Source organism: Nicotiana tabacum, chromosome 9 (genome assembly GCF_000715075.1).
Source record: "Nicotiana tabacum cultivar K326 chromosome 9, ASM71507v2, whole genome shotgun sequence".
Classification (NCBI taxonomy): domain Eukaryota; kingdom Viridiplantae; phylum Streptophyta; class Magnoliopsida; order Solanales; family Solanaceae; genus Nicotiana; species Nicotiana tabacum.
In genome coordinates this window covers 43,672,775-43,688,789 of record NC_134088.1, presented here as the reverse complement: position 1 = coordinate 43,688,789, position 16,015 = coordinate 43,672,775, and the positions used below count along the sequence as shown (strand labels likewise).

The following is a 16,015-nucleotide window of genomic DNA, read 5'->3' as shown; positions in this document are numbered from 1 at the left end:
CGGTGACTACGAGAGCTAAGGATAATATTTTGAGGTGTGGGTAGAAACTTTCTGCCCCCGTTAAAATTTTACTAGCATAATAGATAGGAGATTGCGTACCTTCATCTTCACGGACTAAAATGGCACTTACCGCTACCTGTGAGACCAGGTAAATTAGCAATTGTTCGCCTTCCTCCGGTTTTGATAGTAACAGAGGGCTTGATAAATACCTTTTCAAATCTTTCAGGGCCTGCTGGCATTCCGGAGTCCATTCGAAGTTGTTCTTCTTTTTTAGAAGTGAGAAGAAGTTATGGCATTTTTCTGAAGACCAGGAAATGAACCTGCTTAGAGCGGCCAGTCTTCTAGTTAACCTTTGGACCTCTTTCATATTTGACAGATGATCGAGAATGTCCTCGATGGCTTTAATTTTATCGGGATTGACTTCGATCCCCCTTTGTGACACCAGGAAACCCAAATATTTACAGGAGCTGACTCTGAATGAACACTTTTCGGGGTTAAGCTTCAAGTTGTGCTTCCTTAGGATGTCAAAGGTTTCTTGGAGGTGTTTCAAATGATCACCTGCATTCAAAGACTTAACCAACATATCATATTATTGTAAACTTCCATTGTTTTCCCTATTTTCTTTTCGAACATTTTGTTCACGAGCCTCTGATAAGTGGCTCCGGCATTCTTAAGCCCGAAAGGCATCACATTGTAGCAATATATGCCAAAGTTCATTATGAACGAAGTCTTTTCCTTATCCTCCAGGTTTATTTTGATTTGGTTGTACCCGGAATAGGTATTAAGGAAACCCATCAACTCGTGCCCAGCCATCGCATTAATCATTTGGTCAATGTTTGGAAATGGGAACGAGTCTTTTGGGCACGCCTTATTCAAATCCTTATAATCTACGCACATGCAAAATTTATTATTTTTTTTGGAACTACTACTAAGTTAGCTAGCTAGTCGGAATACTTTATCTCCCAGATTGAACTAATATCAAACAATCCAGTTACGTCTTCTTTGACAAACCTATTTCTGACCTCGGCAATATGGTATTTCTTCTGCCATACCAGAGGAATGTTGGGGTTTAGGTTTAACTTATGCACGGACACCTCTAACAGAATACCTGTCGTATCCGCATGCGACAATGCAAAACAATCAACATTAAATTTAAGAAATTCTATAAATCCTGACCTGAGCTCGGAGTTTAATCTTGTCCCTAAGTGGAACTTCCTCTCTAAGAAGTTCTCAAAAATGCGACTTGTTCGAGTTCTTCCGCCGTAGATTTGGTTGCGTCCGTTTCTTCCGGTACCTAGAAATACCTTGGTACCTGATAGGATTCCGACGACTCCTCCCCTTTGTCTACTTTGTTTGGTTCGGGAGTGGGCGTTGGTTCCTATAATTGCTATGCTGCATGTTCCTTCACTTTGCTATTGGAAACTAAGATCGCATTCATTTCCCTTGCTGTCAGTTTATCTCCTTTTATCTGTTTAATTCCCTCCGGAGTTGGGAATTTCAGGAGTTGATGGCACAACCTTCATCTCGTGTAGCCATGGAATCATTGTGCCGTAGTAGGAGTCCATCGACTCCTCCTCCAAGGCATCGTTGTGTGGTAGTAGGAGTCCATCGACGTCCTTATCCAAGGCATCGTTGTGCAGTAGTAGGAGTCCATCGACGTCCTCCGTGAATGTGATATCGTCCTTGGAAACTTCCCGAAGTCTTTTTCTATGAGTCACCGATACCTTTGTCATTTTTGCTGCTGAAAAGGTTACACCATTAATCTCGTTCCCCCCGAAAATCATGTTGATCGTTAGTCTAGGAGGATATTCTCCTATCTTCGAGGGTTATGTGTTATCCCGGCTGCGACCGTAGTTATTTTTATCCTGGTCACTTAAGAACTCTCTGAGATGGCCATTTTTCAGCAATGTCGCCACCTCATCACGCATATGTCGGTAGTCTCCAGTCCGGTGGCCGTTAGTCCTATGATACTCACACCATAGATTAGGATCCCTCTAACTGGGATCGGATCTCATTAGCCTCGGGAACCGTGCTTACTTAATATTCCTCATCGCCGATACTAGTTCCACCACGCTGACATTGAAATTATACTCGGATAATGTAGGGTAGGTGGAATCCCGAGAGCCTGATATCTCTTTGTTCTGTATGATATGTTATTCCGGCCACGGTCAACTCTCCTATCGGTAGAGAACCTGTCCATCGACCGAAAACCTATGTCGCGTCCTTTGGCCCTTGTGTAGGGAAAAATCGGCCCTTAGAAGATCGTCGATCAGTGTCAAAATCGTCCTTGGACTTATCCTTATTCTTTTCTCGATCCCGACCCTTGGTTGATGCCGGGAAACCAAGTTGGTCATTCTTTATTCTTATCTTTGATTCCTAGCGGTTGTGGACATCTGCCCATGTAGTCGCCTGAAACTCAAGCAAATATTTTTTTAGTTTCCGGGAAGCGTTAGAGCTCCTCGGGTTCAGCCCCTTAGTAAAAGCCTTAGCTGCCCATTCATCTAGCACGACCGGTAGCAACATCCTTTCCTTCTGAAATCTGGTCACTAACTCTCGCAGCAATTCAGACTCTATTGAAATTTGTACCTTCCTGGCCCCCGCATAGGCCTTGATGAAAAAGGGAATCAATTGCGTGCTCGGGTAATAGTGAATACCATGTCAGGGCCCCCTTCGTGAGGGTTTCCATGAACTTCTTCAGCAAGACTGACTCAATCTCGTGCGGAGCTAAGTCATTTTCTTTCACCGCCGTTGTGTAGGTGGTGATGTGCTCCTGAGGATCCGAAGTCCCATCATATTTTGGTACGTCTGGCATTTTGAACCGCTTCGGGAATAGCTCTGCTGCCGCGCTCGATTTGAATGGAAACTGCGTATATTTCTTTGAGTATGATCCTTTCAATACTGGCGGTGCACCGGACTTTGGTCCATTCGGGTGTTTATTTCCCTCATAAACCGCATGAGATCGATTTTAAAGGGATCACTCCCGTTGTTGTTTCCAGATCCGTTGTCGTTCCCCCTGGCCCCGTCGAAACCTACCTCACCCCTCGGGGTGTTATTATCAACCTTTTGTGCTGTTTGGTTTGCGGGAGCACCAGGAGGAACTGGACCTCTTCCATTCGCGTTGTTGGAAGCACCCGACAATGCTTGCCTCAACTTTGTCATGGCCTAATCTTGTCGCGAGAGATGGCCCATAATAGCCTTTTGTTGTTCCCTTATGATTCTCACCATTTCCGCAACGTGTTCGTCTTCAGCATCACCAAGAGTTGCCTCCCGAACATGTCATGGATATTGCCTGCCATGGACCGGCGTGGCTACATCCTCCTTGTTGCGGGTAACACTGATCGAATTTTCATGTTGAGGCGGATTTCCTTGGGCCTCAACGTTTTGTACGGTGTTGACATCGTTATCTGCCATTTTGTTTTACGATTTTTCGGTAAGAGACAAAGAATCAAACAGATTAGTAATAGATGCAAGGATCAACTCAATTATGCAACTGTCTAAGCCCCACGGTGAGCGCCAAACTGTTTACTTGTAAAATGATACAGTTGAATTTGTAATGTGGTTTATAGACAAGCGAATCGATTTGATCCCAAAATGATAAATAAATTAAATAAAATGCAAGACTTAGCGTTGAAATCGAGATAAGACAACAAATAATTTGGTTCCGGGAGCAGGGCTTCCTAAGACAGCAATAAGAATATCAGAAGACAGAAAATAAAGTATTATTGTGCTTAGAACAATGTGTAATATCAGTCTGTCAGAAATTTCGTGTCTTACAATGGTTGTTGAAATCACTATTTATAGCTACACCTAGAGAATAAAGTCCTAGGATCAAGCATCTCTTAAATGACAATTATGAGGGCCATTGATGATTGTTGTAACGGTAGGCTATGAATGCCAAAATTTTCTGTAACGGATTGTATATTTAATGCTGAAGAATATTCTTCACTGAATGTAACAAATGTTCGTTTGCTTTCGTTAGTAATATTCCCTTTAGGGTCTGCCCGGTGCCAACCGAGGCTGCTGTCCCCAGTCTTGGTTTTCACTTGCCTCGCTTTCCGTCTGTGTCCGATTCCACGTGCCGCTCTATTATTTGAGTATTTAATACGAATCAATTCACATGTATTAAGTTTGAAATATTGAACTCTATCCCTTTTTTTCATTTATTTTGATCTCTTGTGTCCAAAAATGCAACATTTAGGTTCCAGACTCAAATAAAAACATACTATCCTTACCTTAACAAAAAAAAAAAGGTATCATTTTCTTAACTGCTTTTGCCTCACACAAAACGTGACGCACGATTAAAATAAGTCCCAACCGACGACTTGGGCAAAATTAGTCTTCTAGTTAATTATTAATAATTCCTCTTGCTTTCATTCGGTTAGTGCTTTATCAACTTTTCAGTTCCCACTGGAAAATCCTCTGTATGTTACTTTCCAAAGTAAAAGTTTTCATTCTGAATGGAAAGAATTTTTTTAATTTAAGAAGTACAACTAACACCGTGTACATATTTTCTTTCACCTATAACATAGCATAACAACATATACCACCACTATCAAACTTTCTTATTTAAATTGCCTTCCTCTTAATTCTTTGTGATTGCAAAACTATATTTTTTCTTTTCCAGTTGAAAGAAGTGGGAAATGGGCGGAGTTAAGGTGACGATGGAGGTGGGAAGCGACGGCGTGGCCGTCATCACCATCTTTAATCCTCCAGTGAACGCTCTTGCTATTCCCAGTAAGCTTATCCCTTTATACTTATTTCGATTTCACTTAATGTGTTTGGATTGGATTTTGATTCGAACTTTGTGTATTGGTGGTTTCAGTTATCGCTGGATTGAAGGAGAAGTGGACTGAAGCGACGATGCGAAACGATGTTAAAGCTATTGTTTTAACTGGTTAGCTCTCTATACCGTTCGGTAATTAGGTGGTTGCTTGTAATTCAGCGAGATCTTCTGTGTTCTACGACTAGGATTCAGGAATTGAGATGATTTATTTCGTCTATAAGTGAAATTTCACTTTCTAAAGAATGTGGTGAAGCGAAGTGTTAGTGATCTGTTGCTTTATGGGATGCTTTATGGATTTATTTATTTATTTATTTGATAACGCTGGTGTTTAGACCAGGTTCTTGCACCTTGACTATTCCACTTGGTGCCTGCTACCTCCCACCAATAGAGGTTCCGGTTAACACTGTGTACCAAGCTTAGTGTCACCGGGGCGTTTTTAGCCAGTCTAAAGTCACACCCGCGCGGCAGTCAAGTTGCGCACTTGACTCAGCATTTCCCAACACTTAGCCAAATTTTCAGCAAGTTTGACCTTAGACGAATTTAGGCAGCAAATGTAAAGATAACACAATCAAATACGGAAAAATCCCAACCTTTGTATTAATTCGAAAATCTACAAAGGAACCCCTCACTTTGCTATGAACACAAGTCGTTCACAGCCCACTTCGTCTAACCAAGATCACAAGTCAATCTTGCACATTAAGACCTGGCCAATGCCCGGCCTTAGCCCCTTTTTGAAACACTTAAAAAACCTCACGTTTCTCTCTTGTTTCCCTTACTTAATTTTACACGAAATTCCCACTTAAAATCTGACTAAGTCCAAAGGCACCTATTTATAGCACATAGGCAGCCTTTGGGACTTGACAGCACATAGACACTTGTTGTCTACAGCTTTTGCCACTTGGCGGGCTAAGACTAAATCTGATCCTAACTTGTAGTTGACATCCCCAACTACATACGCCATTATCTCCACGAAATGATAGTAGATACAAGCACTAGACAGACATGGGTACAATTAGTTACAAAAAGGAAACCGCCAACTGCTTTGGCATGTGCACTGCATGTGCCCTTTGACTTGGTCAGCTGCTGCACGCCCAAGGCTGGCATTGCGCCCAGCCTTGGCATGACATTGCTCCGCACCAATGCCTTGCCCGCAACCTGTCGCCCATGACATTGCTCCGCACCAATGCCGAGTTTCTGCCTTGCCTATGTCAACCCTTGTTTCACCCGTGACATTGCTTGTATTTTCCTTCACATAGCCTTGTCTTAGCTATTGAAAGCCTTTGTCATCATCCCGCACTGTTCTGCCTTAGCTTAGCCCGCACTTGGCGCTGCCACAACCCAAAAGTGCCCGTGTCATTGACTTTGGCGCGTATGCCGTGCCATGCCACCCTAACTTGCCCACACTGCCTTGTCAAGCCTTTGCCAAGCATGTCTTACTTGCCCCAAGACCTTGGCCAATACTTGCCCACAACAGCCCACATGACAATGTCTTGTCCATTGCCCGCTTGATCGTTTTGCCCGCGCATAGGCCAACGGCAAGGCCATCACGCCCAATCCTTGTCACAGCCGCGCCACGCCCGATGTCAAAGAGTCAGGCCCCTAACACTTAGGCAGATAGGAAGAAATCACCTAGTGTTTCTTTGCCTCACTTGTGATTGAACGTGTTTGTGGTTCTCAGTCCACTTCATTGACCAATAGGCCACATCCTTGGGTGCTTTATGGATTTATTTGAGTTTAATGTTTTTGGTACTTTTGGTGTTTTCCTTAACTCCACCTATGGTGAGTTTTGCATAGCCGGACCAAGGCCTGCCCGGATAAAGTAGGTTGGCGGTTAGTTTAATTTAGTTGTAGTTTGATGAATCATATAGGGCAGTGGCGGATGCATGTAGACCCAAGTGGTGTCACGTGATGCCGCTTCGTCGGAAAATTTTATTTAATTCATTTATGGTAGATTATATGCGAATAGCAAATAATATATAATGGAAATAAAGTGACTCTATTTGCCAAATGCAGTTCTTAGTGCATTCGTCGAGCGTCTAATTTTCCTAGCAAAAGTTGGAGGTTCGGTTCCAACCGCCTGTATTTTCTTTTTCTCGAGCACTTTTTGCTAATAAAAAGTATTCGAACTGCCGACGCTACCTCTAAAATACACTGAACAAACCAATAGACAGACTATTCTATGTTGAAGAAGTGATGAGAATATTCATTTTTAAACCCACAATTCAGAAAAATTCCTTGGCTCGTGGGATTGACGTAAGGGGGAAGAGATGGCTATAACCATGAGCGGCTATGATATTATAAGTTTCTTCCTACGTCGGATGAATTTGGTTAATATTTTTAATGTTATTCCTGCCGAGATTGAAAACATGGCAAAAAGAGTAAGCATTTTTTAAATATTTTTTCGATGTGTTGGCTTGCTACTACTTTACTCGGCTTCCCATCTCTCTCGTCATCCCCCAACTTCTATGAGTCACCCTCGACTGATTAATTGTGACACCGCTTATGAAAAATCCGATATAGAGGTTCTAGTTTTATTGAGACGCAATTGATTGATTTGTGCGCTTTGCTTAATTGTTTATGTGAGTCTTCCGTTGCATCTCATTTTTATGTTCTCTGTATTTTTATTCAGGAAATGGAGGGAGATTTTCTGGTGGTTTTGATATCAATGTTTTTCAGAAGGTTCATGGGACTGGTAGGATTACTTTAATCTCATCTTCGTATAGTTCAAGGTTGTGTCTCAGTGGACATCCGTGTTGAAAAATTGGAATTGGATTAAATCTTGCAGGAGATATTTCTCAAATGCCTGATGTTTCTGTTGATCTTGTGGTGAACACGATGGAAGGTAGTTGACACTGTTTAAATCATATGATTTCAGATCTTTATATATCTCTTTACTTCTCTTGGTGCTTCTCTGTATCATTCTGTAGTCAAATGTTATTTACAAATCTGTCAATCCTGTTGTTTTTTTTAATTTTAGATGGTAAGAAGCCTGCAGTCGCTGCCATAGAAGGACTTGCACTAGGAGGCGGCCTGGAATTGGCATTGGTCTGTGATCACTGTAGCTTGTGCTGTCTATATAACTCTTTTTTTGGTGTGTCAATTAAGTAGTGTACGCTTTTGGCAGGGATGCCATGCACGAATTGCTGCACCACGAGCACAACTGGGGTTGCCAGAGCTCAGTCTCGGAGTCATGCCTGGCTTTGGAGGTAATTCTGCCACATACTGCTCATTGCACTTGATTGTAGGTTTTGAATTATATCCATTACCAACTGACTAAGCACAAAGACAATGTTTCTTCTTAAGGTACACAACGTCTTCCGAGGCTTATAGGGTTGTCTAAAGCTGTTGAAATGATGATGGTAAGTCATTTATCTTCATATCAGTAAACTAGCTGAAACTTGTGACTAGTGGTGGCAAAATGGTTAAAAGGAAACAGTTAACCACCCATATTATCCACTAAAAAATAGGTCGGATAATGAACTTTTAAAAAACAAGTCAAATATGGATAAGAACCATATTATCCATTTAGAAAATGGATAATTAATGGGTTTAACTTTTACATTTGTAAAGCTTCAAATTGGGGGTTCCTCAAGTTTGGGAGACTAGGAATTCTCCCAAAAGTGATCATATTCAAGAAGCCATGGATAATATGGTTACCCATATTATCCGCCGGTTAACCCGTTTTTTATCCGTATTAAATATGGATCAGGTCGTTTTTCATTATCCGTTTTCGACCCGTCCCATATATGACCCGACCCGTCCGTTTGCCACCCCTACTTGTTACTAGTTTTTTCTTCCTGGTTCTGAACTATTTAGACCCTCAGGTTAATTTATTTGGTCTATCGATTCATTACCAAAGTAAGTGCTGGGCAATCAATGCTGTCCTGCGTGGAACATGTTGTCTAGAACTGTTTACAGTTATTCTTGTCATTAGATATAATTGGAATTCTCTTTATTTTAGCAACTTGCAAACAAAAGGCAGAAATATTATGACGTAATGTCCTACTTAGATGTGAGCATTATTCAACTTCTGGTCGCTTTCTGACCTATGGGTTCTAAAATTTATCTGCTTATCCTCGCAGTGATCTCTTTTTAGTTTCCAATATGTGCTCCATTAACTAGATTGCTTCTGTTCTTACTTAAATTTTGTCAATCAATCAAGCGAATCATCGTGATGGCATTATATATTATAAACAACTTTTGCAGACATCTAAACCAATAATGTCGGAAGAAGGGAAGAAGCTTGGTCTTATTGATGCCATTGCCCCTTCATCAGAGTTGTTAAAAGTATCTAGACAGTGGGCACTCGATATTGCTGAAAGGCGCAAGCCTTGGATGCGTTCCCTTCACAAGACAGACAAAATTGGTTCCCTTTCTGAAGCGCGTGAAGTGTTGAAGGTGGCTAGGCAACAAGTGAAACAGACAGTTAAGAATATGCCTCAGCACTTGGCATGCATTGACGTAGTTGAAGATGGCATCATCCATGGAGGATATCATGGTGTTCTCAAGGTATTATTTCTCGGTCAACGATATTATTGTATTGTAAACACGTTTCTCTGCAGAAAATGTGGATGGTCCAGTTACATACCATGTACGAGATGGCATAACAACTCTTTTTGTATGTTTTGCAGGAAGCTAAAGTATTTAAGGACCTTGTGTTGTCAGATACATCAAAGGGTCTTGTTCATGTATTTTTTGCCCAACGGGCAACATCAAAGGTATGATACGGCAAATCCTGAACCATGAAGGGTATGAATCTGCACTATATGATTTTGTGATGCTAGCTTGAAGGTTGGAGTTCTTCGTAAGCATCTATATTTGAGCAGGCAAAGAATGAATAGGAGAATTGCTGGGATGACTACAACTTATGCACCTTCTCGGTCTTACTTATTCTTTAGTTAACTGCTTTTGCTTTGACTCATTTTCTTGAAATTGCTATTTATTATTAAACTGTAAACTTGATCGCCAATTATCAAAAAAGTTCTTATCTATTAGTAACCTCATGTTCAAGAGATTAACGCATTAGCCGTGGCATGCAAAACTATCTGCTTACGTGCAAAGTCTCTATAAAGAACAATTACAATGAGTGAACTAAGCTAGGGTTTGCTGATTCTTTTCTTTTGCTAATTTAGTTGGGTTGACTCTTCTTGAGGTTTAACGTGTGGAATGGATTTTCATGGTGTGCCTTAATTCGTAAAGTTTATTATCAGTATGATTTCACATGGTGACATAGAGTGTGGATCTTTTTAATGTAATAAACTTGTGCAGTTACTTGTTTATATATATACCATTCTCATTAGTTTTGTATTCTATTTGTTCTGATCCTCTCCCGACTTTTAACTTTTTGAAATATGCAGTTAGATGTCCGCACTCCCTTTGAATCATTCAATTCTTTCTTCTTTCTGGATGACCTTTTGATTTGTTATTGGGCAGGTACCCTTCGTCACTGATATTGGTCTCAAACCTAGGACGGTCAAGAAAGTTGCTGTAATTGGTGGAGGTTTAATGGGTTCAGGCATAGCTACAGCTCTTGCTCTTAGTAACACATTTGTTGTACTCAAGGAAATTAATTCCGAGTATCTTCAGAAGGGGATGAAAGCTATTGAAGGTTGTTGATACACTCTTTGACTACAGTTAACTTACTTATTTCTAGTCATTTAGTCAGTGACGGTGAGAATTGCAAAATCATGGTGGTCTTGACCAGTTTATTTTCTTACAGTCCTTTAGTTGTCCTGAAATGTAGAAACTTATGGGGACGCATCTTATATTACAGAAAATGTCCGTGGACTGGTAGCTAGAAAGAAATTGCCACAGGGCAAAGCAGATAAAGCCCTTTCAATGGTTAAAGGTGCATTGGGTTACTCAGATTTTAAGGATGTGGATGTGGTCATAGAGGTGAGTTTCTAAACTTATGTTTGGCTGTTAAATGTTCACATAATTGTTTCCTCTTTTCTCATTTCTTCTTCACTAGGCTTCTTTTTCACCCTACTACTGGAACAATGCTGATGATCAGAATTTTCCATACTTAATTTGCTGCAACTCTGGCGGCCTCATCTTGTTTGCAGGCTGTAATTGAAAATATTCCGCTAAAACAGAAAATATTCAGTGAAATTGAGAAGGTGTGCCCTCCACATTGTATTTTGGCAAGTAACACATCCACTATCGACCTCAATGTTATTGGAGAAAATACCAGATCCAAGGATAGGATTATAGGGGCCCACTTTTTCAGGTACAAAGTCATGCATGGCAAAGTTTTGTATAGTAGTTATTAATCTGAGGGAAATATGACCATTTAAAGAATAGGATGTACATACAATTTCAAAAAATAAAATAAAACAATGTGAAACAAAATGTGATATTTTATACTTGCTCGTGAAACTAGCTTGAAGGGACAAGGGTGTTATCACATATATTATACCTGCCTTTCTCTTTATTTATTGCGCTTAAGGGATTTTTAAAAGTAAAAGCTAATTTACACTGACACCCAGGAAGCATATTGCTGTGTCTGAATGCAGCAACATGAATAGTAACGTAAATGGTCCTTTTAGAAGAGGGTAATTCTTATGTTTTAAGTTATGTAACAAATCCTTGAGATAGAGCTGCAGGCAATTACTACGGGAGCATCTTTTTCTGCTCCAACTGCTAACTTGGTTTTTGCCGTGGTCAGTCCTGCTCACATTATGCCTCTGCTGGAGATAGTACGAACAGAGAAGACATCTGCGCAAGCAATTCTTGACCTTATGGCTGTTGGCAAGGCAATTAAGAAAGTGCCTGTTGTGGTGGGAAATTGTACTGGCTTTGCTGTCAATAGGACCTTCTTTCCCTACGCCCAGGGTGCACATATTCTGGCCAATCTAGGAGTGGATGTCTACAGGATCGATGCGCAAATCACCAACTTTGGTCTCCCTATGGGTCCATTCCAGTAATTCTCTTCCTTATTAAATTATCAGACATGGTTATAATTTTCATGCAAGAGAACACATAAATACAAACTGGGCAATTTATCTCCGCAGATGCTATTCTTCATTGTTTCTTTAGCTTATAACAGCTTTAGGATGATTTCTCTCTCCGTTCCTTTTGGTTTGTTTCAAAAAGATTGACATCTTCTTACATATTTGGAAATGCTTTAATTTGCACATCCCCATTTTACCTTTAATGTCATGGTCCTATAAGAATGACATGGCATGATGAATACCACAAGATTTTAAGGTATTTCTTGTAGGTTATATACATTTATCTTATGAGCAGTGTTGTGAAGAGCCTGAAGCGAGAAAAAGCGACAAACCCAATTTCGCTTAAAGCGAGAAGCGAGAAGCGAAGCGCTCGCTTTTTTGAAGTGAAGCGAAATTTTTAAAAAAAAGTAAAAAAATATTGCATAGACAATACATGTAATTGTAAGCAAATGTTCAATACTTCTCTGTTAATAACTGGAATTCTCTGTTAATAACTGGAAAAATTGGGCAGTAAAATTCTGGAAAAAATTCGCCAGCATTTCGCTGCTTTTTGGACGTTTAGAAAGAAAAAGAATAAGAAGAAGAAGAAGAAGAAGAAGAAGAAGAATGGAAATCAGAAGTTCAGAACATACCTGTTGAAGTCTTGAACTTGAAGTTGAAGAAGAAGAAGAACAACCCTAGTTGATGCTTTGAGATTCTTTAAGAAATCAGAAGTAGATGAAGAAGAAGTCGTTGCTGTTGGAAGTTGAAGAATACTAGTCGCTGTTGTTGAAGATCAGTGTTTAATCCAAAAAACTTGTTTTTAATAAAATAGGGTTGGGTATTTTAATACAGAGAAGCGGACGCTTCTTCGCTTCGCTTCGCTTTCCCCGCTTCTCGCTTTTTACAGAGAAGCGGTCGCTTTTACTGACCTGAGTCGCTTCAGCAAGCTGAAGCGCTGCCTTTCACGCTTCGCCTCGCTTCTCGCTTAAAGCGATGAAGCGAGCGCTTTTTTAAACACTGAGCTACCTAAGGATCCTCTTAGTCATACACCCTCGTATAAAATGCTCTAGATGATAGAAATTCTCAAATGCATCCTTTGACAGAATATAAGTGATGATTTTGTTCAAATCTAGTTGTCTATACATCAAAGTAGTAAAAAGGATTGCAGATTCTTTGAATTGTTAGAGGCATTTACTGTCTGATGTAAGATTAAGAGTATGTTCGAAAACAGTTTTTCCGATGCTACCACAAAACACAAGAAAAATTAGAGAGAGCAGCATGTACATTCCATTATATGTTAGAGCCCAAGTGCAATGTCTCCTATCCCTTTAGTTTGGTTGGAATTTGATGAATGCTATAGTATACTGCATTTGCTTGCTTAGAAATTAAGAAGGAAAACAGAGGGAAAATGGCATTTTTTCATTAGTCACTGTATTAACTGGTGTTTGTTGGCTCCAGTGGCGGAGCCACATACACCAAAGGGGTGTCGACCGACACCCCTTCGCCGGAAAATTACACTGTAGAGCTAGGTAATATTTTTAAAAATATGTAAATATACTATATAATGACACCCCTTGACTTCTTGATGAGTTTATTTCTTTATGTTTTGACTCCCCTTAAAGAAAATCCTGGCTCCGCCACTGGCTGGCTCACATGGCATGCTTGGGTACTTGCTTTAACATCTTGCAGGCTTCAGGATTTAACAGGATATGGAGTGGCTGTTGCTGTAGGGAAAGAATTTGGGTCAGCTTTTTCTGATCGAACATTTAAGTCTCCATTGATCAACCTTCTTATAAAAAGTGGTCGAAATGGTAATGTTGCAAATTTGATCCTTTGGGTTGCTGGTTCCGAGGTCTTGCTTTCCACCATTGACACAGGTATTGCAGGTAAAAATAATGGAAAAGGATACTACATTTACGAAAAGGGAAGGAAGCCAAGACCTGATTTTACGGTGCTTCCAATTATTGAGGAATCAAGAAGGCTCACCAACGTAATGCCTGGAGGAAAGGTATCTCTATCTAAGAAAAAGGGTTTAAAGAATTGAGGACTTGACTATTAGCTCAGAGGGTCCTGTTGTTTCTAACTTATATGAGAATAATCAGTGCGTTTTTTTGTTTTGGAATTTTCTTGCAGCCAATATCTGTCACTGACCAAGAAATTGTTGAGATGATACTCTTTCCAGTTGTGAATGAGGCATGTCGTGTTTTGGATGAGGGGATAGTAGTCCGAGCATCTGACCTTGATGTCGCATCCGTCCTTGGAATGAGTTTCCCATCTTACCGGTTAGTTATCTATGCTTCTGCTGGAAACCAGCAGTCATATGTTACCCTCCATATTAAAGTCGGATTACTTATTGAAACTTGTGCTAACTGATTACTATTCAGAGGTGTAGACAATGGGAACTAAACATGAAATCTTCACAAAGCTTTCAATACAATGAGAGTAGATCGAACTCTTAACCAAGAGACATGAAGATAATTACCAAAAAAGGGGGGGGGGGGGGTAGGTAGAGTGGAAATGATGGAAGATTGGCAGTCTTCTTAAAACATAAAATAGCTTTAATTGATCCTTAACTCTTGACACTTAAAGATGAGAAATCATGACTGGGTTTTCTAGCAATTGTGCTAACATTTTGTATCTGTTAATATTATCTCTATCAAAATTTAAACATTTTTCTACAATATGATTTTGACAATGATTCTGTTTTTGGCAGAGGTGGTATTGTTTTTTGGGCTGACACTGTTGGAGCGGGCCGTATATATAGAAGTCTCAAGAAGTGGTCTGAACTATATGGTAATTTCTTCAAGCCCTCAAGGTTCTTGGAAGAGAGAGCGACAAAGGGCATCCCCTTGGTAAGAACTTGATCTCATCTCCATGATTCATTTTTAGATCTTTCTAGCTGTCCGTTGTACCTTAGCTTCAAGTTTGGTCATTGTGTCTATTAATTTTGAAATATTATCACATACAACCGATTAAAAAAAAATTAATATGCATATACAGTTGAATTCCAATTATTGATGACTTTGATAATCAGATTATCATAAGTGTCTGATAAAAATAATCACCAGTCTGAGCTCCCATTGTTGCCAAATCAAAGAAAATAAAGGGTGTTAGTCATGTTCTTTGGAGGAGGAATGAAGTAGAAGAGGACGAGAGGTAATGTTAGCTGTTGCATTGCCACTATTGCTCAACCTCATCGATATGTGGTCAACCTGGAACAAAAAGTTGCCACTGACTGCTGGCAATTGTGTGCATTTTAACTCGGATTGCTTGCTGTTGTGTTGTGTACATATGTTAAAATCATTACTTATTGGTATCATTTCTTGTGCTGCAGAGTGCACCTGCTTCTACATCTTCAGCTTCAAGGTCACGCATTTAAGCACAATATAGAATGTTCCTACATCTGGGAAACAAGCATGTATTTGAAATATAGAAAGGTATCACTTTCTCAGAGGCGGATCTAGGATTTAATGTTCATGGGTTCCTGTAACGATCTCGAGTAAATTTTCAATAGTAACTGGGTTCACATTCAAGCATTTATACATATTTAGTAAATTTTTCGAAAATATTTTCACTGTTTGAACAAAATTTACTGGGTTCACGTGAACCCGGTTGTGTGTTAATCTTTCTCTTGTTAGGAAGTTTTTTTTCTATTTGATTAATGCAATTCTTGTTTATGGCTCATACATTAATGTACTCTTAAGAATAGGCAAGATGGTTATAATTGCACTTTGACAATGTAAATCACTAAGCTTTCAAATTGATCACTTTTGTTCTGTCATTCATTTCTAATGTAGTATTATTCTTTCTCGTTTCTACTTCTCTCTCCACCCTGTACTAGGGGTGGATGTTTGGGCAGTTCGAGTTAAATATTAAAATTGTTGTCTGGATTTTTGATTTTCAAATTGAAGAAATTACTACAATCTAAATAAGTTCGAATTTGATTAGATTTTTAGTTCGGTTTCGAATTAATCTGTTTGGACGTGTCGAATTTTCGGTTTGAACTTCTTCTTCTTACAAAAATAAACATCCAAATAAAGTATTTGTATCAAATTGAAATAGTTTCTCATTCCAATCAGAATTATTCAAATAAAGTATTCATGGAAGTAATGAAACCATTATCAAGAGAATGCAACAGAAGCATTAATAAGGCTCTAAGAATTAACAATTCTAACATATATGGACTAATATCTGATGGATATGGTATTAGACTTATTAATATTAGGTATAAGGGCAATGATATAATGTTTAATGGGTACAGCTAAATATAGTGTATTAAAACTTTAAATTTTCAGGT

General features: G+C 39.6%; 1 protein-coding gene across 3 annotated transcripts; it reads left to right on the top strand.

The window, feature by feature from the left end:
* Positions 1-4,287: 4,287 nt before the first annotated feature.
* Positions 4,288-15,503, top strand: LOC107770112 (peroxisomal fatty acid beta-oxidation multifunctional protein AIM1). Of its 3 annotated transcripts, none has more exons than XM_075221648.1 (19): positions 4,288-4,377; positions 4,625-4,734; positions 4,823-4,894; positions 7,413-7,475; positions 7,569-7,625; positions 7,761-7,828; positions 7,908-7,989; positions 8,087-8,142; positions 8,990-9,292; positions 9,415-9,501; positions 10,217-10,391; positions 10,557-10,678; positions 10,849-11,012; positions 11,451-11,705; positions 13,408-13,529; positions 13,605-13,726; positions 13,852-14,000; positions 14,432-14,570; positions 15,053-15,503. In XM_075221648.1, the coding sequence occupies exons 2-19, from the start codon at positions 4,641-4,643 to the stop codon at positions 15,095-15,097; spliced, it is 2,175 nt and encodes a 724-aa protein (XP_075077749.1). In that variant the 5' UTR covers positions 4,288-4,377; positions 4,625-4,640; the 3' UTR covers positions 15,098-15,503. The 3 variants fall into 3 exon arrangements, with proteins under 3 accessions (XP_075077749.1, XP_075077748.1, XP_075077747.1); XM_075221647.1 differs by having other exon boundaries at positions 4,361-4,421; XM_075221646.1 differs by lacking the exon at positions 4,288-4,377 and having other exon boundaries at positions 4,522-4,734.
* The last annotated feature ends 512 nt before the right edge of the window (positions 15,504-16,015 follow it).

Bases quoted from the DNA above. Each gene is read 5' to 3' on its own strand.
- LOC107770112 (XM_075221648.1), top strand. From the start codon at position 4,641: ATGGGCGGAGTTAAGGTGACGATGGAGGTGGGAAGCGACGGCGTGGCC. The intron at 11,013-11,450 runs GTACAAAGTCAT...TGCCGTGGTCAG, and splicing joins ATAGGGGCCCACTTTTTCAG to TCCTGCTCACATTATGCCTC. The intron at 14,571-15,052 runs GTAAGAACTTGA...CTTGTGCTGCAG, and splicing joins CGACAAAGGGCATCCCCTTG to AGTGCACCTGCTTCTACATC.